Raw genomic sequence first — 24,184 nt, forward strand, 5'->3', positions numbered from 1 at the left:
GCTTAAACAAAGTACTGGGTAAAGGGTCTGAATACTTATGTAAATGTGATATTTCAGTTTTTTATTTGATACATTTGTTAAAATGTATAAAAACCTGTTTTTGCTTTTGTCATGATGGGGTATTGTGTGTAGATTGATGAGGGAAAAAAACAAATGTAAACATTTTTAGAACAAGGCTGTAACGTAACAAAACGTGGAAAAAGTCAAGGGGTCTAAATACTTTCCGAATGCACTGTATCTCAATACTTCCATTTGTTTGTATGGGTCACCTTCAGACGAGTCCCGTGTCATTTGTGGGGGTTGTAGAGAAAACGGAGAACACCATTGTGTTCGTAACAGTCTCCACTTTCCATAGTGAGTTCATATGAGTGTGTAGCTGAACTGGTTAACCAGTTCCGACTAGCACGTGATTGCGGCATTAGTTAACGAACTAACTACCATGGTCATGGCATGAATGACCAGAATGACACATTGATAAACCACCAAAGACACACCCCATTTCTGTTTGAAAATTGAGAAAGAGGAGGAGTTTTGCTGCCCAAAGGGGGAATTTCCCCCATCCTTGTGGCAATTTAGCCAATGATGCATATAAACTTTGCTAAACAACCAAAATAACTCTAGCTCTGCAGAGGGCAATTTCAACCCAGAAATTCCTACATTTACCTATAGTCTTTGGTCAAAACATGCTTAAGTTTTGAAACATCAGAATCACGTGCAGAAACCAGAATGACGAGTTACAGTAGGAGCAGTGAAAGACAAAACCATAAATAAACTATTTTTGTATAAGCAAGATATTATACAAGGTATCCAAATTACAACCTTGAACTTTTCTTCACTCTCCCTCTAACTTGATAAATCAAAGGTTGGACTGAGAGTAATAAAATACAATCGTCATACAGGATGCTGCTACAAAACAATCTCAGTGGACAGGCTCAAACATCTGCAATTGTTGTTGTCTGTAGCAGGCTGTGGCTGAGCTGCAGGTCCGATTTCTTGTAAATCACGTGACTTTTCCTAGGGCTGCAGTGTGGGCCTCTGGCCAGGGAGTGTCGCTACTGAGAAGAGGAGTGTCCCCACTGAGAAGAGAGAAGCATTTACAGGAAACTATGAGTCCTGTCATGGATCCACATCCATTACCTGTGCACACATATTTAAATTGTCCAGGCTCTGGCTTGCCAAAATATTTTAAGGCTAAGTTCATCGTTAGAACCAACCACAACAATTGATATAATAAACCTAAGTCAGATAATTACTGCAATTACTGCGATTTACACAATACACAACATTGACAAATACCAGGTTACATAAGAACTAGGCTACATACCGGTGGCTGACTTGACACACGTACCAGAGAAATGCCATTATCTCTGCATCAGCAGCATTAAACCAGATTTTATTGAATGATTTGATCCTTAATGTGAATCTCAATGGGCATTTAAGCACTGTAGTTTGTTTTCTGTAGGTTAATTGTTTGAGGTGAATACTTGTAGACTGCTACACATCAGGATTACTCCAGTACTAGGCCTCACATTATTTGGAATTCTGGCTCATAAGCAGTGGTGTAAAGTAGTTCAGTAAAAATACTTTAAAGTACTACTTAAGTAGTTTTTTGGGGTATTTGTACTTGACTTTTTACAATTTAGATTTTTGACAACTTTTACTTTTACTTCACTAGAATTCCTAAAGAAAATGATGTACTTTTTAGTCAACATATTTTCCCTGACACCCAAAAGTTCTCGTTAAATTTTGAATGCTTAGCAGGACAGAAAATTGACCAATTCACACACTTATCAAGAGAACATACTTGGTCATCCCTACTGCCTCTGATCTGGTGGACTCACTAAACACAAATGCTTTGTTTGTAAATGATGAGTGTGACCCTGGCTATCCGCAAATTTAAAAAAAACTATTCAATTGTGCCGCGTGGTTTCCTTAATATAAGGAATTTGAAATCATTCATACTTTTACTTTTGATAATTAAGTATATTTTAGCAACTACATTTACTTTTGATTGTTAAGTATATTTAAAACACAATACTTTTAGACTTTTACTCAAGTCGTATTTTACTGGGAGACTTTCACTTTTATTTGAGTCATTTTCTATTAAGTTATATTCACTTTTACTCAAGTATGACAATTTAGTACTTTTTCCACCACTGCTCACAAGTCTGGGTGCATTGCGTTTTCTGACCTAGTTCACAATTTCCTTGATCACTATCACTGTCTTACAATTGAGAGAGAAAAAATATTGCTTGGCAGCATTCCACATCCAAAACACTATAAAAAAACACATCTGTTCTGGCTCTGTCATGGAAATAGCCTGAGAGATCATCATCCTGACTTTGATACATTCAGTAGGCCTTTATTTAGAATTCTGCATGTTTAATACTAGAGAATTACCTGCATGCACAAAGGCCTACCAGTGCATTGTAGACAAGCATGCCATTTCTAACTAACTTTAGGCTTTGTGACAAAACTCTTCACAATCATGAAAATACCTCACACATTGCTTCACATTAACAGTACTGTCATAGTAAAAACCATATGACACCTGGTTAAAAGATGAGTTTATACTTTTATTGTTATAAACTGTGAGAGTAACGAGAGTAACCGAGTCCTCGCATGAACCCGTTTTAGGACAATCAATGTTTTTGCAGTATACTCTTGGCGACATCTTGTGGTCTTCTATCAAACTTTTGAAGTGTGAAGTGATGCATTTTTTTGTGCCAATAAAGCTCGTGTTGTGGTATCAATCACATGTCACAAGGAAAGAAAGAGAGGCAGTGATGTAATCAATTCTTCAATGGGCGTATAAAATGGCATCTGACACATTTCACTTAAACCCTACCAGTGACAATTTGCCTAGGGCTCCAATTTACACAAACTCTGACACCAAAGAAACATTAAAGAACAGAAATACAAATGTTCTTTAAAGATATTCACATTTATCTGCAAATTGTACACACACAGGCACACAGGCACAGACACACGTACGCAAGCACCCCCCCCCCCACCACACTCACAAAACACACACACATCTATACATTCTAAAACTGAGGTCCATCAAAATTGATCAGTTATAAACAGCCGGAATGAATCTATGCTGCTTCCGTGGTACAGCAATTCAAGGTATGGGTGGAAGAGTTTCAAAAAGAGCATAGAAGCCTACGTAAGACACAGGCATTTCATTTTTCTTTACAGTCCCTCACTTCCACCTTCTCACATAGCATGTCGGTAACAGATTATATGAAACTATGGAGCAAGTCAATAAATGCTTTATTACCAATACACACATTTGAGTGTATTTAGTATTACATTCTTACATGAATAACATAAATACACAACCATGTTTTGACCAATCTTCTGTGGAAACATTGCTTTGGCAATCCCTAAGGCCTAAGTAATAGTTGTATCATATCCTTGGACATCTACATGCAAACTCACCTTCAATGCAGTGAGAAGATCATATTCCATAGTAAAACGCATTTCAGTGAATACATCCATAAATATACAGAAAATATGCTTAACATAAATAAAGATTGAGGGACCCAAGGATAGCAGGCTTTCGCTGTGTTTTCATGGCAGTCAGTTTTACTTTCACTTTTTGTTTGTATCCGTTGGGGGGAGGGCTCTGGCATGGAAACTCTTTGCTTCTATATAACCAGCTGTATATTTGATCCGCTCAGGAAATGTAGATGTAAGGATATTAGTGATGATATTGCAAATTCAGTGCCTTCAGAAAGTAGTCAGACCCCTTGACTTTTTCCACATTTTGTAAGGTTACAGCCTTATTCTAAAATTGATTACATCGTTTTCCCCCTCCATCATCAATCTACACACAATACCCCATGATGAAAAAGCACAAACAGGTTTTTAGAAAGTTTAGCAAATGTATAAAAAAAAACTGAAACATCACATTTACATAGGTATTCAGACCATACACTCTGTACTTTGTTTAAGCACATTTGGTAGTGATTACAGCCTCGAGTCTTTTTGGGTGTGACACTACAAGCTTGGCACACCTATATTTGGTGAGTTTCTCCAAATCTTCTCTACAGATCCTCTCAAGTTCAGTCAGGTTAGATTAGGAGCGTCACTGCACAGCTGTTTTCAGGTCTCTCCAGAGATGTTCAATCTGGTTCAAGTCCCGGCTCTGGCTGGGCCACTCAAGGACATTCAGAGACTTGTCCCGGAGCCACTCCTGCGTTGTCTTGGCTGTGTGTTTAGGGTCGTTGTCGTGTTGGAAGGTGAACCTTCACCCCAGTCTGAGGTCCTGAGCGCTCTGGAGCAGGTTTTCATCAACGATCTCTCTGTACTCCTTTCATCTTTGCCTCGATCCTGACTAGTCTCCTAGTCCCTGCTGCTGAAAAACATCCCCACAGCATGATGCTGCCACCACCATGCTTCACCATAGGTATGGTGCCAGGTTTCCTCCAGATGTGACACTTGGCATTCAGGCCAAAGAGTTCAATCTTGGTTTCATCAGACGAGACAATCTTGTTTCTATTGGTCTGAGAGCCTTTAGGTGCCTTTTGGCAAACTCCAAGCGGACTGTCATGTGTCTTTTACTGAGGAGTGGTTTTCGTCTGGCCACTCTACCATAAAGGCCTGATTGGTGGAGTGCTGCAGAGATGCTTGTCCTTCTGGAAGGTTCTCCCATCTCCACAGAGGAACTCTAAAGCTCTGTCAGAGTGACCATCGGGTTCTTGGTCACCTCCCTGACCAAGGCCCTTCTCCCCCGATTGCTCAGTTTGGCCAGGCGGCCAGCTCTGGGAAGGGTCTTGGTCGTTCCAAACTTCTTCCATTTAAGAATGATGGAGGCCACTGTGTTCTTGGGGACCTTCAATGAATCAGAAATTTTTTGGTACCCTTCCCCAGATCTGTGCCTCGAACCACAATCCCGTCTTGGACAATTCCTTCGACCTCATGGCTTGGTTTTTGCTCTGACATTCACCGTCAACTGTGGGAACTTATATAGACAGGTGTGTGACTTTTCAAATCATGTCCAATCAATTGAATTTGCCACAGATGGACTCCAATCAAGTTGTGGGAACATCTCAAGGATGATGGGACAGCAGGTAGCCTAGGGGCGGCAGGTAGCCTAGTGGTTAGAGTGTTGGGCCAGTAACCGAAAGGTGACAAGGTAAAAATCTGTTGTTCTGCCCCTGAACAGGGCAGTTAATCCACTGTTCCCCGGTAGGCCGTCATTGTAAATAAAAAATGTGTTCTTAACTGACTTGCCAAGTTAAGTAAAGGTTAAATAAAAATAAATAAATGATCAATGGAAGTCTCATAGCAAAGGGTCTGAATACTTATGTAAATAAGGTATTTCTGTTTTAAATTTTTAATGCATTTGCAAAAGTTTATAAAACCTATTTTCACTTTGTCACTATGGGGTATTGTGTGTGGATTGCTGAGGAGATGTATTTATTTAATCCGTTTTAGAATAAGGCTGTAATGTAACAAAATGTTGATAAAGTCAAGGGGTCTGAATACTTTCCAAAGGCACTGTATATGCACGGAGTGTACAAAACATTAGGAACACCTGCTCTTTCCATGACATAGACTGACCAGGTGAATCCAGGTGAAAGCTAAGATCCTTTATTGATGTCACCTGTTAAATCCACTTCAATCAGTGTAGATGAAGGGGAGGAGACAGGTTAAAGAATGATTTTTAAGCCTTGACAACTGAGACTTGGATTGTGAATGTGTGACATTCAAATCAAATTTTATTAGTCACATGCGCCTAATACAACAGGTGTAGACCTTACAGTGAAATGCTTACTTATGAGCCCCTAACCGACAGTGCAGTTTCAAAAAATATGGATAAGAATAAGAGATAAAAGTAACAAGTAATTAAAGAGCAGCAGTAAAAAATAACAGTATATACAGGGCAGTGCCGGTACAGAGTCAATGTGCTGGGGCCCCGGTTAGTTGAGGTAGTATGTACATGCAGGTAGAGTTAATTAAAGTGACTATGCATAGATGACAACAGAGAGTAGCAGTGGTGTGGAGAGGGAAGGGGGAGTGCAATGCAAATTATCTGGATAGCCATTTGATTAGATGTTCAGGAGTCTTATGGCTTGGGGGTAGAAGCTGTTTAGAAGCCTCTTGGACCTAGACTTGGCGCTCCAGTACCGCTTACCGTGCAGTAGCAGAGAGAACAGTCTATGACTAGGATGGCTGGAGTCTTTGACAATTTTTTAGGGCCTTCCTCTGACACCGCCTGGTATAGAGGTCCTGGATGGCAGGAAGCTTGGCCCCGGTGATGTACTGAGCCATTCGCACTACCCTCTGTAGTGCCTTGCGGTCGGAGGCCAAGCAGTTGCCATACCAGGCAGTGATGCAACCAGTCAGGATGCTCTCAATGGTGCAGCTGTAGAACCTTTTGAGGATCTGAGTACCTATGCCAAATCTTTTCAGTCTCCTGATGGGGAATCGGTTTTGTCATGCCCGCTTCACGACTGTCATGGTGCGCTTGGACCATGTTAGTTTGTTGGTGATCTGGATGCCAAGAAACTTGAAGCTCTCAACCTGCTCCACTGCAGCCCCATCGATGACAATGGGGGCGTGCTCGGTCCTCTTTTTCCTGTAGTCCACAATCATCTTCTTTGTCTTTATCACGTCGAGGGAGAGGTTGTTGTCCTGGCACCACACGGCCAGGTCTCTGACCTCCTCCCTATAGGCTGTCTCATTGTTGTCGGTGATCAGGCCTACCACTGTTGTGTCATCGGCAAATTTAATGAGGGTGTTGGAGTCGTGCTTGGCCGTGCAGTCATGAGTGAACAGGGAGTACAGGAGGGGGCTGAGCACGCACCCCTGAGGGGCCCCTGTGTTGAGGATCAGCGTGGCGGATGTGTTATTACCTACCATTACCACCTGGGGGCGGCTCGTCAGGAAGTCCAGGATGCAGTTGCAGAGGAAGGTGTTTAGTCCCAGGGTCCTTAGCTTATTGATGAGCTTTGAGGGCACTATAGTGTTGAATGCTGAGTTTTAGTCAACGAATAGCATTCTCACATAGGTGTTCCTTTTGTCCAGGTGGGAAAGGGCAGTGTGGAGTGCATCTGTGGATCTGTTGGGGCGACATGCAAATTGGAGTGGGTCTAGGGTTTCTGGGATGATGGTGTAGATGTGGACATGACCAGCCTTTCAAAGTACTTCATGGCTACAGACGTGAGTGCTACAGGTCGGTAGTCATTTAGGCGGGTTACCTTAGTGTTCTTGGGCACCGGCACTATGGTGGTCTGCTTAAAACATGTTGGTATTACAGACTCGGACAGGGAGAGGTTGAAAATGTCAGCTGCTAGTTGGTCAGCGCATGCTCTCAGTACACGTCCGGGTAATCCATCTGGCCCTGCGGCCTTGTGAATGTTGACCTGTCTAACGGTCTTACTCACATCGGCTGCGGAGAGCGTGATCACACTGTCTTCTGGTACAGCTGGTGCTCTCATGCCTGTTTCAGTGTTATTTGCCTCGAAGCGAGCATAGAAGTAGTTTAGCTCATCCGGTAGGCTCGTGTCACTGGTCAGCGCTCGGCTGTGCTTCCCTTTGTAGTCTGTAATGTTTTGCAGGCCCTGCCACATCCTACGCGCGTCAGAGCTGGTGTAGTACGATTCGATCTTAGTCATGTATTGATGCTTTGCCTGTTTGATGGTTCGTCGGAGGGCATAGCGGGATTTCTTATACGCTTCTGGGTTAGAGTCCCGCTCCTTGAAAGCGGCAGCTCTAGCCTTTAGCTCAGTGCGGATGCTGCCTGTAATCCATGGCTTCTGGTTGGGGTATGTACGTACGGTCACTGTGGGGATGACGTCCTCGATGCACTTATTGATGAAGCCAATGACAGATGTGGTGTACTCCATAATGCCATTGGAGGAATCCCTGAACATATTCCAGTTTGTGCTTGCAAAACAGTCCTGTATCTGACCACTTTTTTATTGATCTAGTTACTGGTGCTTTCTGCTTAAATTTTTGCTTGTAAGCAGGAATCAGGAGGATGAAATTATGGTCAGATAAGCTAAATGGAGAGCGAGGGAGAGCTTTGTATGCATCTCTGTGTGTGGAGTATAGGTGGTCCAGAGTTATTTTCCCTCTGGTTGCACATTTAACATGCTGATAGAAATTTGGTAAAACTGATTTAAGTTTCTCATTCAATGCTATCTTAGTGCCAGCCTCTGAATGTGGTGGTATGTAAACAGCTACAAAGAATATAGATGAAAACTCTCTCGGTAGGTAATGTGGTCTGCAGCTTATCATGAGAAACTCTACCTCAAACGAGCAATAGCTCGAGACTTCCTTAGATATCGTGCACCAGCTGTTGTTTACAAAAATACATAGACCGCTGCCCCTTGTCTTACCAAACGCCACTGTTCTATCCTGCCGGTACATCGTAAGATGTTACAGTTTTTAATGTCGCGTTGGTAGTTTAATCTTCCCAATAACTCGTCCATTTTATAGTCCAAAGATTGCATGTTTGCTAGCAGAATTGAGGGGAGTGGGGGTTTATTCAATTGCCTCCGACTCCTCAGAAGGCAGCTCACCCTCCGGCCTCTCTTTCTCCGCCTCCTCTTCACACAGATCACTGGGGTCGGGGCCTGTTCCCGAGGGAGCCGTATATCCTCCGCCTCGGGCTTGTCAGAGTCGTGATAGAAGAAAAATGATTCTACTAGTCCGTGGTGAGTAATCGCAGTCCTGATTTCTAGAAGTTATTTTAGGTCATAAGAGGCGGCAGCAGCAACATTATGTACAAAAATAGTAAAGAAATAAGTTACAAACAATGCAGATAAACAAACAAAAAAACACAATCAGTTGGGGGTGCGTAAAATGTCTGCCTTCTGCTCCGGCGCCATTGTACAGTGCCCATTCAGAGGGTGAATGGGCAAGACAAAAGATGTGCCTTTGAAAGATGTGCCTTTGAAAGATGTGCCTTTGAATGAGGTATGGTAGTTGTTGCCAGCCACACCGATTTGAGTGTGTCAAGAACTGCAACACTGCTGGGTTTTTCAAGCTCAACAGTTGCCTGTGTGTGTCAAGAATGGTCCACCACCCAAAGGACATCCAGCCAACCACAACAGTGGGAAGCAATGGAGTCAACATGGGCCAGCATCCCTGTGGAACGCTTTCGACACCTTGTGAAGTCCATGCTCTGACGAATTGAGGCTGCTCTGAGGGCAAAAGGGGGTGCAACTGAATAGTAGGAAGATTTTCCTAGTGTTTTGTACACTCAGTGTATATGAACAATGACATATGAGATATAAATTAAAACATGTTCATTAAAAACCTTTATTCATGTACAGTGTCTTGTGGGAAGTAACAACGTGAGTCAGTTAAAATCTTTGTTCTTTTTCTACAACGGGATTGTTACTTGTATTTGCAGTTTTCTTCTTACTTCCGAACCTATTGCAAAATGAGAGACGTATAAGTGTAGCACATTATACAACATATACTTGCAATGTACTACTAGTACTACTGCTATTATAATTCTAATACTATTCCTAATGATAATTGCTGTAATTATGATACTAATAAACATTGTTGTTTTCATTATTGTGGCTATTATCATTATGCCATCATAAGAACAAGCTATGAAACGTTACCATATGCTATTAACTATTATAACACCTATGAAATACATGAATTACCCTCTAAGCTTCTGCATCTGTGGTATTGTCTCAGGGAGAACCTTTCCAAAACTCTCTGGTAGAACGAAACAAAGTAGGCTGGATAACACAGCCAGACTCCCAATCAAAATATATGGCAGGTACTTGTAATGATTACCTGGTAAAAGAGGGCAAGATTATATAGATACACTTTATTAACAGTCCAATGTTGACATTGATTGATTCATTAACTGTTTGATTAACTGATTGATTGGTCTTACCGAGGTAGATGATGAAGGGGGAGATGATATTGCCGATGCGTGCTGCCATTGAGCACGTCCCCATGGCCATGTTCCTCACCACAGTGGGGAAGAGCTCCGACGTGACGGCGTACACCACACAGAACGCTGCGGTGATGCCAAACTTCCCCACCATCTCCAGGAAGAGGGCCACTCCTGGGAGATCTGAGTGGCCACGTCAGTCAGGGGTTAATATCTTGTATCGGAGCTCTGACAAGACATTCTTGACCTTCACACACGCATATCAAATGGACATCAAGAGCTCATGTTTTCACACAAATGAAACAGTATTTGATTATGTGCAGTAGGAAACGCTTATGGGTTTTACATTGCTTTGTTAATAATGAACTGAACATAAAATAGTGTATCCCCTAGACTAGAAATGACATTTTAACATTACCTGCTGGGATAATCTGGATGAAGAGAATAACAGAACCGCCAAAAAACAGAGTGGATGACTGGCAGAATCTTCGATAGCAAAATTTCAGCAGTAACATAGCGAGTATATAGGCTGGCACTTCTACAACTGCAGACAGGAAGAAGTTGATATAGGAATTCCCATGCAGGTTAGTGGTATTGAATAGCAGTGCATAGTAGGCCATGGTGATGACCATCCTAAAGGGACAATAGGAAAATAACATAAATACTGCAATCAGCAGTCATCATACATTATTTATAGCTCTCTAAGATTGCAAATACTGGTTGTAGTACATGTAACCCAGGTCAAGTAATGGGTCTGATATTAATAACAGTGTGATGATTGATAATAGTCTGATATTAATAAAATGATGAGAGACCAACAAGTCACAAATTGCTGTGAAATAAATGTCTGAATAACCGACCTACAACTAGCCAATCGGAATCCAGTCCTTGGATTTGGTCACACCCACAAGGCCAATCTGACATGCCAGTACAAACTACCACGAAGGTATGGAGAAAAGCTACATGCAATTTTCTGAAGATGACACGAAGAAAAGCGGAATAAACTCGACCAAAATCCTCTTACAAATGCAAAATATACACTTACTGTACACTGTTTTAACACAGTTGCAGCCGACAGTATTTTTCAGTTACAATATTTTCCGTTAAAACACTTTTCTGGCATCCTTCTTCCGTGACACACAGGTGTTCAGAGACGTTACATAGCTAATTGGAACAGGTGGTCGCCTCTCTCTTCCATAAACACACTGTAACATGGAAATACGGCCATGAAGGAATTGTGTTATAAAGGTGTGAGGTAATTTAACCTTTTTTTTTTTTTTACAAATTCTAGACAATTTGGAAGGTAAGTTCCAGATGTTTCTAAAACCGTATTGCAACCAAGGCGTATTAACATTTAGACAGAGCGTTGGGGCAGTGTCGGAGCATCGGGGCATTTCCCTCACACTTCAGATACAGTATGTGACCTGTTTCAGGAAACTAGTCATATGTTGCACTTCAATACTTCACAGGAGAGGCATTTGAACGTACAACTTATATTTTTTTGGGGGGGGGGGGGGGGGGGGGGGCAGAAATGCCGTCTGGAACATGTGAACTTTCATGTGCCTTAAAAAACAAACTTGTATGCCATCTGTAAATACGAATTCAATTGTTAAATTAAGAGCCGAGTTGGTTTAGCCACGGAAAAGGCAGGAACCTTCCCGCTAGCCATGATTGACTGAGATAATTAATGGATGAGGCCGGACATGCTGAGAGATGAGTTCGGATTGGTCTGCCATGTAGCACGCTTCTGTGTATAACATGAGCTGGTCAGTATGTGTAGGTAATCCTTTCTAACGCAGCTTTTAAAAAAAGATTTCACATAGTACAACTGCAAAAGTGTTGCTCTCCACTTTCTGGAGGACCGAGTTTTGAAATCAGTGGAATGCCCAGTGGAATTAGAGTATGATAGCGAAAGAAATTGAGAACATTCTGGCGTTTGTTTTCAAATATGCAGAGGGAGTCGAAAAGAGAACACACAGAAGACTACTGTTGTATAAAACACCTTTCTCCGGATTACATCTTCATACTAAGGGCAACCATGACATCCGTGACAGAGAGGGATTATGGTTAATTGTTTAGATAGCTAGTTAGATGTCTAAACAAAAGACTCCACCAAGTAACCATTTCACTGTACTGTTTACAACCTCTGTATGTGACAAATAAACTTTTGTTTTATTTGACATACTATGTGTTTACCAGAGACAGTAATGTGAAAAACAACATGACCTCTATCAAAGTCAAATTACGATATAACGTTAGGCCAAAGAGACAGTGTCCAAATCATAAAGTTCTCCGGTAGAATGCCCTGTTTAATTTCGTCACACTCACCACAGCAAGCTATTTTCTGTAATTAGCTTGCCATTAACTTGTAAATAATGATCTTGTTGTGAATTTATTTTCTTGCAACAAAGAATACAAATTAGTTAAAGTGAAGACATTGGGGGCTACTGTATATGACGTGGTCATTATTTGAACTGGCTAGCCAGCTAGCTTAACCTTTTGTCAATAGGGGGAGCAGTTAGCATTTATTTTTTCTGGGTGTTGCCAAATTAAACTGCCTCGTACTCAATTCTTGCTCGTACAATATGCATATTATTAATTCTATTGGATAGAAAACACTCTCTAGTTTCATAAACCGTTGGAATTATGTCTGTGGGTGACCCAGAACTCTTTCTACAGCGAAATCCATGACAGGTACTGCGAATGTCTGAGAGCGAAGCTCTGGTCTCAGATCAGTTTTAAAGGTATGTGTGTATCCTATGGAACGACATGAACTGCACCCGCCTTCCCCTGGATGTCAGTAACCAATGAGAAGTGGAATGGGCTTTATACGTAGCTCTCAGAGGTTATAAAAGGCCAAGGAGTGAGGTGCGCCATCTTTTCGACGCTGACCATTACGCAGAAAGGGACCTCAGGATGCCATTTTCAAACGCTTAGTTATCAACGTTAGATGTATCCGTCTGTAATTTAATTCGATATAGGTGTTAGAGACATCATAACGAAGCTATTTTAAACCGAGTTATATCAGATTATGCGAGTATATTGCTATTTTTCGGAATTTCCTCAGTATTGTGTCTTGAGGATTTGGACACGTTGGGGCAAAATAGCTATTGTTAGCTATTGTTAGCTGCTATATCAGAAGTTGAATGCAACGTTTTACAACCAAGCAATGATTCTTTTGGACAAAGGACCACTTGGCCAAGATTCTGATGGAAGCTCGTCGAAAAGTAAGAGCTATTTATGATGATTATTCCGTTTTTATGTGGAAAAATGTAAACTCAATAATGGCGATTAGTGACGCCATTATTGCGGCACTAGTCTGGCTGTAACGCACACTGTATGTCTAGTAACGTTAATTTTAAAAATCTAACTCAGCGGTTGCATTAATAACTAATGCATCTTTCATTTCATGTCCAACCTGTATTTTTTTAGTCAAGTTTATGAATAGTTTTCGATAAAAATAGTTGTATTTTCAAAATGGCGCCGGGCAGATTGCTTGAGTAGTTGAACACTATTTCCATTGTGTAAGCACGATTTGTGCTGCTAAATATGCACATTTTCGATCAAACTCTATATGGATTGTGTAATATGATGTTACAGGAGTGTCATCGGAAGAATTCTGAGAAGGTTAGTGAAAAAATTAATGTATTTTGGTGATGATAACGCTATAGCTAATTTTGCCTTGAATCAATGCTCGGGTAACGTTTGCAAATGTGGTATGCTAATATAACGATTTATTGTGTTTTCGCTGTAAGACACTTTGAAAATCTGAAATATTGTCTGAATTCACAAGATCTGTGTCTATCCATTGCTGTGAGCTGTGTATTTTTAAGAAATGTTTTATGATGAGTAAATTGGTAATACACGTTGCTCTATGTAGTAATTCTAGTCGCTTTGGGGAGATTTGTGATGGTGGCTGCAATTGCAAACTATGATTTATACCTGAAATATGCACATTTTTCTAACAAAACCTATGCTATACAATAAATATGTTATCAGACTGTCATCTGATGAGGTTTTTTCTTGGTTAGTGGCTATCAATATCTTTATTTGGCCGAATTGGTGATAGCACCTGATGGAGTAAGAAACTGATGGAGTTAGAAAAGTGGTGTATTTTGCTAACGGGGTTAGCTAATAGATTTACATATTTTGTCTTCCCTGTAAAACATTTAAAAAATCTGAAATGGTGGCTTTATTCACAAGATCTGTATCTTTCATTTGGTGTCTTGGACTTGTGATTTAATGATATTTAGATGCTACTATTTAATTGTGACGCTATGCTAGCGATGCTAATCAGTGTGGGGGGGGTGGGGGGTGATCCCGGATCCGGGTTTCTGAGGCGGTAAAAGTTAACGTTAGCTAGCTAGCTAACAAGCTAGAAAGAACCAAAACATTGTTTTGAAAGTTGGTTTTAGTTGCCTGGTTTGACATATACTGAATTGTTTTTTAAACGGGTGGGTTTATTGGTGTTAAAATACACCAGTTATGCTATTTTAGACCACCAGGCTGCTGATGTCATGCAGTCTGTAGTTTTTGTGTTCATACTTTTTCATAACGACAATGACAAGTTTGATGTCGGACGACAACAGAATGTTCATGATGTCACGGCGACAACTGTTGATAGATGTAGTATAAACAAGTCTTTAGTCTTGAAATCTTTTGTTGTTTAGTACATGGCCTTACATGGGAATCCTTAAAGAGATGGGGGGGGGGGGGGGGGGGGGGCTAAGGCTTAAGTGAACGATGCTGAATGGGTGTAGACAAAGAAGAGCTCTCAAGTAGGTCTACCAAAACACTCAAGGGCCATTTTCTCAAAAGTGGGGTTACAAGTTGATCAGCTTTCAAAGTAGAATTACTTAACCATTGTTCATCAACTGTAATGTACTGTATGACATGCCATTTTATATCTCTGAGTCTATTTTTATCCAAAGTAAAAAATACAATTTCAAATTTTGCTACATAAGACCTAATCGAGCCGGTCAGTCACATATGTAGTATGTGAAAACACTCTAACGCACTAGCATTACTGTCTATGAATTGGCAAGGCTAGCTCATGCTAGCTTCTTGAACTGCACTGTTGGTTAAGGGCTTGTAAGTAAGTATTTCACGGTAAAGTCTACACTTGTTGTATTCAGCGCATGTGCCAAATAAAGTTTGAATTTGATTTGATTTTGAAGCAGCCCATTGGATTCCACAACACTTCCCGCAGCTACTATATAATGTTAGGTCATGGAATCCAACGGGCTGCTAAAGCATAAGCTAGCCTAGCATGCTGACTAAAAAGACACTAGTGCACATGCATAGATAATCAATCAATCAATCAAATGTATTTATAAAGCCCTTTTTACATACTCTGTGTGACTGTGAGAGCCTTGCATCATGATCATCTCAAAATGTGCGGTGCTGCTCGTGGCAACATCATAAAGGAGAGTCTATCTTTAATGAGTGATAAGACTCTGGTATTTTAAGCATATCTTGGAATACAACTATAATGCAACGGAGAGCACGACTTACCACAAAAGAGAACAAATTAGTATAACTGAGACCATGTTGCAGTTCTGTAGGATGTCCAAGAAATTATATTTCTTGTCCATATTTTTGCAGGCATCCTCAATCTATTGTAGGGCAGAAATACTGTAAGTTTAAAAACTTCCAAGTTTGCAATGCACATTCTCCTTCCACTTTAGGATTTTCCCCCTTCCAACCTCAATTTTTCTGTATTTTTGAGGTGTCGTCCAAGTTCACTTGTCACATAGGTGTAATTGTCGCTGTATCCATTTTTTTCTTTGTAGCTATAGTGTAAGTGTGACCTATTCTGTTACCCTCAAATCTAGACCTATTCACTAAAGGTAACTGCTTACCTCAATGGGAGTGAAGATGACCTCTGGTGCTTCAACTCCGTTCCTCCTGGCAGCGTCTCTCAGTATGGCCTCAGCCTCTTCAACTCTTCCCTGAGAGAGCAGCCATCTGGGAGACTCTGGGATTAACCTGTGCCAATCAAACATACAGTAGGTAGTACAGTTAGACCATGTCCTCAACTAGACAGTGTTGAGGGTCCTCAATTCATCAACTCACCACCAGAGGGGGATGTACATCAGTCCAGAACCAGCCATGGGTACCAGAAGCCACCTCCAATCACGGATGAAGTAGGCCACCGCTGGCATGAACATTTGGCCCAAACCAGATCCCATGAACACGCCCAGGGAGCAAAACACTACGCGTGTCCCAGGGCTCAGAATCTCGGATCCTGCAGACACCAACCAGCACACAGGTCAAAGGTGTATTGTGTCATGTGTTCTTATTGGATAAATCTGAAGTTGAGCTGTTACGAATTAATGGAAGTTAATTTTTTTATTAAAGTTTGTCACAAACCTAACACATAAGCTACCACATAGTTGGAGAATCCACCAAAACCCACAAAGAAGAAGATGGCGCTGAATGCCTCCCAGTTTGGGGAGAATATCTGGGCGAATATAGCTACAGTCTGTAACACCATCATGGAAAAGAGCACTGGCCTTCTTCCGAACCTGTCAAAAGTTATGAACAACTCTAATTGGATTATTATTTAGCCCAGGGATGGGCAACTCCAGTCCTCGTGGGCCGGAGTGGTGTCAAACTCTTCCCCAATCCCTAGCAAAGCTGAACAAACGAATTACATTCTAAACTGAAGATCCTGATTAGTTGATTAGTTGATCAGATGTGTTAGCTGGGGATGGGGAAAAAGTGTGACACCAATCAGGATCCAAGGACTGGAGATGCCTATCCCTGATTTAGCCTATTAATGGAATTTAAAAGATGCACAGTGAAGATATGGCAGTAAGACGATATGGCATTAAGAAAAGTATTTATTGTGAACTGCTCCAATCCAAATGTAATCTATGAACTGTTAAGTCATAACATCTTTTGTGTTGCACGATTTTAATGGGGTTGTTTTAGATCACTGAAGTTCATATTCACTTTAGAGTGATTAACACAATGCTTAGCATATGAATATATTCTCAATGTTTGAAATACACATGATTTCTAGTGTTTGTGACACTCAAGGTACAGGTTGATGGTCAATGGCCGTGACACTGATTGTTAAGTAAGTATTATTCTCCTATATGTTGATAGTGGTTGTATAATGACCACGGACACACTAATTGTTCACTGTTGTATTTTATGAGATCCTGTGAACACTGTGGGATTCTGTAGCAGCAGACAAAGACACTGCATTTTGTTTTGACTTCCTGCAAGCCTCTTACAATTAGAATTATATTTTCACAACTCAATGTAAGAACCACAGAAGTCCTTATGGATATGATGTTCTTCATTCTTTCCAAACTTGTCTCTGTCATACACACCTGTCGGACAGCTGTCCTGTGATAAAGGTTCCCACCAGAACACCAAGGAAGTATATTGAGGATGTCAGAGGCTCTTTGAACTCATTGTCACATACCAGGTCCCACTGCAAAACAAACCATTAGTGACAGACAGATCAGCTACTAATCAGTGTAGAAGATGGAACCCTTTGTATGTTTGGAGGAATCCTCGACTATCTATAGGATCTATAGGTCTGTGTTGCTCCCAGCCCAGCATGAGGGTAGCCACTTCATTTAATTCTGGGAGCAAAAGTGTCAAAATCAGAACTAGCAGAAACAGAAGATTTGTCACCTCGTCACCACCTCGTCACCACAAACTGTCCGGTTAAAAACCTTAAAATCTCTGCCTCCACTTCAAGCACGATTCGTCTAAGGAATCAGTGCACTAAATAATGATTTGTCAAAAGAATCATTGACACTGTGCTCTTCAACAGAAGACTGTTTTCCCCGATCGCAGACGGTTAATATTTGATACAGGTCATTTTAGCTCTCTTCAAAAGTTGACATGACATGTGAAAATGTCAAGTTAAGCTGACTGCATATGCCATTGAGGGCTTGTGGACTTTATCTCGACACCCTTCAAGGAAACTCATTCTTGAACTTTAAAAACAAAGTTCCTTGTTGTATAGATATCATTCCATATTTACCCATTTTCCTGGATTACAAGGTGTGTACATATGATTTTAGACAATTGTTTTGTACTGTAAAATGTGTGATGTTTTACATGTTACAATGAAAGTAGAATGTATATTGTGAATATTCCTGACTCACCTCAGTGACAATTGTTGACTGGTAGACCTCTTTGCTGTATTTCCAACCATCCAAGCAACTCTCCAGCTCAATTTCACTCACGTTGATATCCACATTTGGGACGATGTTAAGGTTAGAGTAGTTTCTAAAGGTCTCCAATTTGAGCCTTAAGCAAGAGCTAAGCTGTGACACACCATTCATTGTAACCATGGGGATTGTCACATTTTTCCACGTCTCACTGACGTTATACTCCTCAGGAATATAGCATTGGTGTGGTGGTGTATCACCTACAAACACAATATAAATACCAACAAACCCATTTGGGAGGATGCTGGCAGCCAATGCAAAGAAAATCGTCCGCTGAAAGGGTCCCCATGTTCCCAAGAAAGATGTAATTTCATCATAATCACGAACTTGGCTACTCCCGCTCACACGGTTTTTCAGTTGCTTGCCCATTGCACACATGTGGAGCAGCAGCCACTCATAAGGCTCGAGAGGTTATGGGACTCTTTATACATAACTCAGCAGTTACGCAGTTATGAAATGTCAGCCGGGCACCCAAGTTAAAATTCAAGAGGATCTTCCTTTATCTTTTAACCTGTGCGAGGTTAAAGTCCAAATGCTGAGATAAGTTTTGTAGCTTAACCATTAATTTTGTCTGCTGGTTGTATGAAGATTAGATGTGCAGTACAGTAAAGTCATATTTATATTACGTTTACATAGAATTACAAAGGGGTGTAATTCCAACAACTCCTCTGTACCTTATCTACCTCAAGACAACTTCCAGACATGCCCACTAAAACCTAAAGGAAGTGTATATTAATTGACCTGATCTCACAACTGTCTGGAGGATCACATTTTACACAGTAGTTAACCACCTGGCTTGAATAATACTTGAATAGGAGAAATCTGCATATTGCATATTAAATACAATATAATATAATAGTCACTGATTCTTCACCAAAGTGGTGCTTGGAAGTGAAGTCATGAAAATGAATTCAACGCAATGTAAAAAATATACGAACTTACCACACATTGTTTTACCTTTCTGACATTCAAATATGATATCAGCATATGGCCTCTCGATGTCACAGTACATCATCACTTTGTCACATTATGTCACCAGACACAGATGACATGAATCTAGAAAAAGCCTCTGCCCTCAAATTATTCATACACTTTTACAAAGGACCCAAACAAAATACTTGAGCATTAGTCACCTCAATAGGATCTAATTGATGTCTAAGTAACCTGCAACGATCTTTATGCATAGAATTCAATACAATCTGCTCTACGGAAAACAAATATGATCATAAAAGTGCATATTTCAATTCAAATAAGAATGATTGTCATTTAACTTAAATACATGACGTAACCTCAACACCAACATAAGGCACAGGAGAAGTGTTCAATTCAAAACAAATGGTATTTGTTACAACAGGTGTGGACTAACAGTGAAATACTTTGATGGGCCCTCCCCAACAATGCAGAGAGAAAGAAAATAGAGCAATAATAGAAAAGTCAAACACAATAAGGAGTAACAATATATGCCATGTGGCAGACGATTTTACCCAATAGAAACACAATGAGTAAGGTTAACTTGGCTATATACACTGAACAAAAATTGCAATGCAACATGCAACAATTTCAAAGATTTTACTGAGTTCACATAAGGAAATCAGTCAATTGAAATAAATTCACGAGGCCCTACTCTATGGATTTCACATGACTGGGAATACAAATATGCACCTCTTGGTCACAGATAACTTTAAAAAAGGTAGTTGCGTGTATCAGAAAACCAGTCAGTATGTGGTGTGACCACCATTTGCCTAATGCAGCTCGACACATCTCCTTCACATAGAGTTGATCAAGCTGTTGATTGTGACATGTGTAATGTTGTCCCACTCCTCTTCAATGGCTGTGCGAAATTCCTGGATATTGGCAGGAACTGGAACACGCTAGTGTACACATCGATCCAGAGCAACCCAAACATGCTCAACGGGGGATATATCTGGTGAGTATGCAGGCCAGAAAAGGACTGGGACACTTTCAGCTTCCAGGAATTGTGTACAGATCCTTGAAACATGTGACCTGGCATTATCATGCTGAAACCTGAGGTGATGGCGGCGGATGAATGGCACGACAATGGGCCTCAGGATCTTGTCATGGTATCTCTGTGCATTCAAATTGCCATCGATAAAATGCAATAGTGTTTGTTGTCCGTACAGTAGCTTATGCCTGCACATACCATAACCCTACCACGGAGCACTCTGTTCACAACGTTTACATCAGCAAACCGCTCTCCCTGGCGACGCCATACACTTGGTCTGCGGTTGTGAGGCTGGTTGGACGTACTGCCAAATTCTCTAAAACAACATTGGAGGAGGCTTATGGTAGAGAATACAACATAAAAGTATTTAGCAACAGCTCTGGTGGACATTCCTGCAGTCAGCATGACAATTGTATGCTCCCTCAAAACTTGAGACATCTGTGGCATTATGTTGTGTGACAAAACTGCACATTTTAGAGTGGCCTGTTATTGTCCCCAGCACAAGGTGCACCTGTGTAATTATCATGCTGTTTAATCAGCATCTTGTTATGCCACACCTGTCATGTGGATGGATTATCTTGGCAAAAGAGAACTGCTTACTAACCGGGATGTAAACACATTTGTGTATACAATTTGATAGAAATAAGCTTTTTGTGCATATGGAATCAATCTACACACAATATCCCATAATGACAAAGCGAAAACAGGTTTAGAAATTTTTGCTAATTTATAAAAAATAAAAAAATGAAATACCTTATTACATAAGTATCCAGACCCTTTGCTATGAGACTTTAAACTGAGCTCAGGTGCATTCTGTTTCCATTGATCATCCTTGAGATTTTTCTATATTGGTTGGAGTCCACCTGTGGTAAATTCAATTGATTGGACATGATTTGGAAAGGCACACACCTGTCTATATAAGATCCCACAGTTGGCAGTACATGTCAGAGCAAAAACCAAGCCACGAGGTCGAAGGAACTGTCCATAGAGCTTGGAACCACCAAGACTTCCTAGAGCTGGCCGCCTGGCCAAACTGAGCAATCAGGGGAGAAGGGCCTTGGTCAAGGAGGTGACCAAGAACCTGAAGGCCACTCTGACAGAGCTTCAGAGCGCCTCTGTGGAGATGGGAGAAACTTCCAGAAGGACAATCATCTCTACAGCATTCCACCAATCAGGCTTTTATGGTAGAGTGGCCAGAGGGAAACCACTCCTCAGTAAAAGGCACATGACAGCCCACTTGGAGTTTGCCAAAAGGCACCTAAAGAACTCTCAGACCAAACAAGATTATCTGGTCTGAGGAAACCAAGATTGAGCTCTTTGGCCTGAATGCCTAAAGTCACGTCTGGAGGATACCTGGCACCATTCCTACGGTGAAGCATAGTGGTGGCACCATCATGTTGTGGGGATGTTTTTCAGCGGCAGGGACTGGACGACTAGTCAGGATTAAAGGGAAAGATGAACAGAGCAAAGTACAGACAGATTCTTGATGATAACCTTTGCCAGAGCGCTCAGGACCTCAGACTGGGGCGAATGTTCACCTTCCAACAGGACAATGACCCTAAGCACTCAGCCAAGATAACGCAGGAGTGGCTTCGGAACAACTCTTGGAATGACCTTGAGTGGCCCAGCCAGAGCCCGGACTTGAACCCGATCGAACATCTCTGGAGAGACCTGAAAATATCTGTGCAGCGACGCTCAACCTGACAGATCTTGAGAGGATCTGCAGAGAAGAATGGGAGAAACTCCCCAAATACAGGTGTGCCAAGATTGTAGTATCATATCCAAGAAGACTCACGTCTGTAATCGCTGCCAAAGGTGCTTCAACATAGTACTGTGTAAAGGTTCTGAATACTTATGTAGATATCATATTTCAGTATATGTTGATATCTTTTTAAACAACAACAAAAAAACTGTTTTTGCTTTGTCATTATGGGGTGTTGTGTGTTGATTGATGAGGGAAAAAAACGATTTAATCAATTTTAGAATAAGGCTGTAATGTAGCAAAATGTGGAAAAGTCAAGGGGTCTGAATACTTTCCGAATGCACTGTACAATTTCATAAAGAAAAAGATAGCTAATAATTACAAACCAGAATACTGTTTTGTAGTTTTAATACACCACAAGAGAAAAAAATTGTATAGTAGAACAAGATTCACAATTTAGACTCCTTCCGAAACTCAGATTTGCTATCAATGTTTTTGGTGTCTTGGTCTGTGTTGCATCGACACCTGTAGAAAAGACAAAAACACGTATTTGAAACAATTCTTCATTCATATATATACGGATGGACATAAAGAAGGACGGACAGTCAAACTCACCCTTTGATTTGTTGCATCTGTGAGATGGTTTCTGGCAACACCCTCCCGTAACTCTCAGGTAAAATGAAGCAGAACAGCCCCCCAAATATTGCCAGGCTACCAATCAATATGTATGGGAGGTACTTGTAGTAATTTCCTGCAAAAAAAAAAATTCAGACGTTTTCAGTACCAAGGGAGGGGTCTGAAAATCAGCAAAGCAAATTCACAGTGAGAGACATTGTCAATTTACGTCCGCTCAATGTTGTTCATCTCTACTGAACAAAGAAAGGGACCGCGAGTCAGCTCTTACCGAGGTAGATGATGAAGGGGGAGAGGATGGTGACTATGCGTGCTGCCATGGAGCACGTCCCCATAGCCATGTTCCTAACCACGGTGGGGAAGAGCTCCGACGTGACGGCGTACACCACACAGAATGCTGTGGTGATGGCAAACTTCCCCACCATTTCCAGAAAGATGGCCACTCCTGGGAGATCTGAAACATAGAGAGACAGCCAGGTGTAAATTGGGTGATGTCTATAAATATCTGTAAATGAGACTCCCTCTGAGACTGTCAATTAATTTTACCTGTTGGGACAATGTTAATGAAGAGAATAACAGTGCCACCTAGGAAGAGAGTGGAGGACTGGCATAAGTGTCTGGAACAGTATCTGAGCAGCACCAGGGCGATGAAATAGGCTGGCACTTCTACAACTCCAGACAGGAAGCAGTTGATATAGGGATTTCCATTGAGGTTGTTGGTGTTCAAAATCAGGGCAAAGTAACCACAGGAGATTATCATCCTGCAGAGAAGGGAAATCAAAGATACAGAGCCTATTGAGCATGATGAACAGGCACAAACAAAGTCACAGTCAGAGTCATTGAGATTGTTTAGGACTTCAGATGCTAGGACTTACCACAGAAGGGAACACAGAACTGTGACTGAGAGCATGTTGCTGCTCCTCATGACATTCAGAATGTTGTGTTTCATGTCCTTCATGGCCAGAGCATCTTCTACCTGGTGATATGGGGGCAAGTCATCATCAGGATACATCATTTATAAAAGCAAAAAGCATAATGGTCGACATTTGTTAAGAGTAAATTCATACCCAGCCATCCAGTTTCTCAAGATGTCTTGAGTCATCTTAAAACACATTTCTAAGACTTGTCTTGAGACACGGATTGTGTCTCATGACACACCATGACATTTTGTGCCATGTCATGAAGACATGCAATGCAAAGCGCTTGACAACATTTTAACACACATACCTACATACATACATACATACATACATACATACATACATACATACATACATACATACATACATACATACATACATACATACATACATACATACATATACAGTTGAAGTCAGAAGTTTACCTTAGCCAAATACATTAAAACTCAGTTTCACAATTCCTGACATTTAATCCTAGTAAAAATTATTTGTCTTAGGTCAGTTAGGATCACCACTTTATTTTAAGAATGTGAAATGTCAGAATAATAGTAGAGAGAATTATTTATTTATTATTTTACTTTTATTTCTTTCATCACATTCCCAGTGGGTCAGAAGTTTAGATACACTCAATTAGTATTTGATAGCATTGCCTTTAAATTGTTTAACTTGGGTCAAACATTTTGGGTAGCCTTCCACAAGCTTCCCACAATAAGTTGGGTGAATTTTGGCCCATTCCTCCTGACAGAGCTGGTGTAACTGAGTCAGGTTTGTAGACCTCCTTGCTCGCACACACTTTTTCAGTTCTGCCCACACATTTTCTATAGGATTGAGGTCAAGGCTTTGTGTTGGCCACTCCAATACCTTGCCTTTGTTGTCCTTAAGCCATTTTGC

General features: G+C 41.0%; 2 protein-coding genes across 2 annotated transcripts in view; both read right to left on the bottom strand.

The window, feature by feature from the left end:
* Window positions 1-9,634: 9,634 nt before the first annotated feature.
* LOC120043899 (solute carrier family 22 member 5-like) lies at window positions 9,635-18,444 on the bottom strand. Its single transcript, XM_038988502.1, has 9 exons — window positions 18,010-18,444; window positions 17,221-17,324; window positions 16,250-16,404; window positions 15,953-16,124; window positions 15,739-15,865; window positions 15,392-15,492; window positions 10,296-10,510; window positions 9,878-10,060; window positions 9,635-9,774 (listed from the first exon to the last, which is right to left on the bottom strand). Exons 1-9 carry the CDS (start codon window positions 18,442-18,444, stop codon window positions 9,635-9,637), a joined length of 1,632 nt encoding a protein of 543 aa, XP_038844430.1.
* Window positions 18,445-22,189: 3,745 nt separating this feature from the next.
* LOC120044392 (solute carrier family 22 member 4-like) overlaps window positions 22,190-24,184 on the bottom strand; it is a 48,710-nt gene continuing 46,715 nt past the window's right edge. The window contains exons 6-10 of the mRNA XM_038989020.1: window positions 23,249-23,349; window positions 22,920-23,134; window positions 22,645-22,827; window positions 22,356-22,491; window positions 22,190-22,265 (exon numbers count right to left, since the gene is read on the bottom strand). Coding sequence (XP_038844948.1) covers window positions 22,190-22,265; window positions 22,356-22,491; window positions 22,645-22,827; window positions 22,920-23,134; window positions 23,249-23,349 — 711 coding nt within the window. The remainder of the gene's footprint in view (window positions 22,266-22,355; window positions 22,492-22,644; window positions 22,828-22,919; window positions 23,135-23,248; window positions 23,350-24,184) is intronic.

This window comes from Salvelinus namaycush, chromosome 3 (genome assembly GCF_016432855.1).
Source record: "Salvelinus namaycush isolate Seneca chromosome 3, SaNama_1.0, whole genome shotgun sequence".
NCBI lineage: Eukaryota > Metazoa > Chordata > Actinopteri > Salmoniformes > Salmonidae > Salvelinus > Salvelinus namaycush.

Excerpts from the sequence above, each read along its gene's own strand:
- LOC120043899 (XM_038988502.1), bottom strand. The coding sequence starts at position 18,444 with ATGGGCAAGCAACTGAAAAACCGTGTGAGCGGGAGTAGCCAAGTTCGT. Across the intron at positions 15,493-15,738 it reads TCATCTTCACTCCCATTGAG|ATTGAGGATGCCTGCAAAAA; the intron begins GTAAGCAGTTAC and ends GCCCTACAATAG. Across the intron at positions 10,511-15,391 it reads CTAATTTGTTCTCTTTTGTG|GATGGTCATCACCATGGCCT; the intron begins GTAAGTCGTGCT and ends TTGTCCCTTTAG.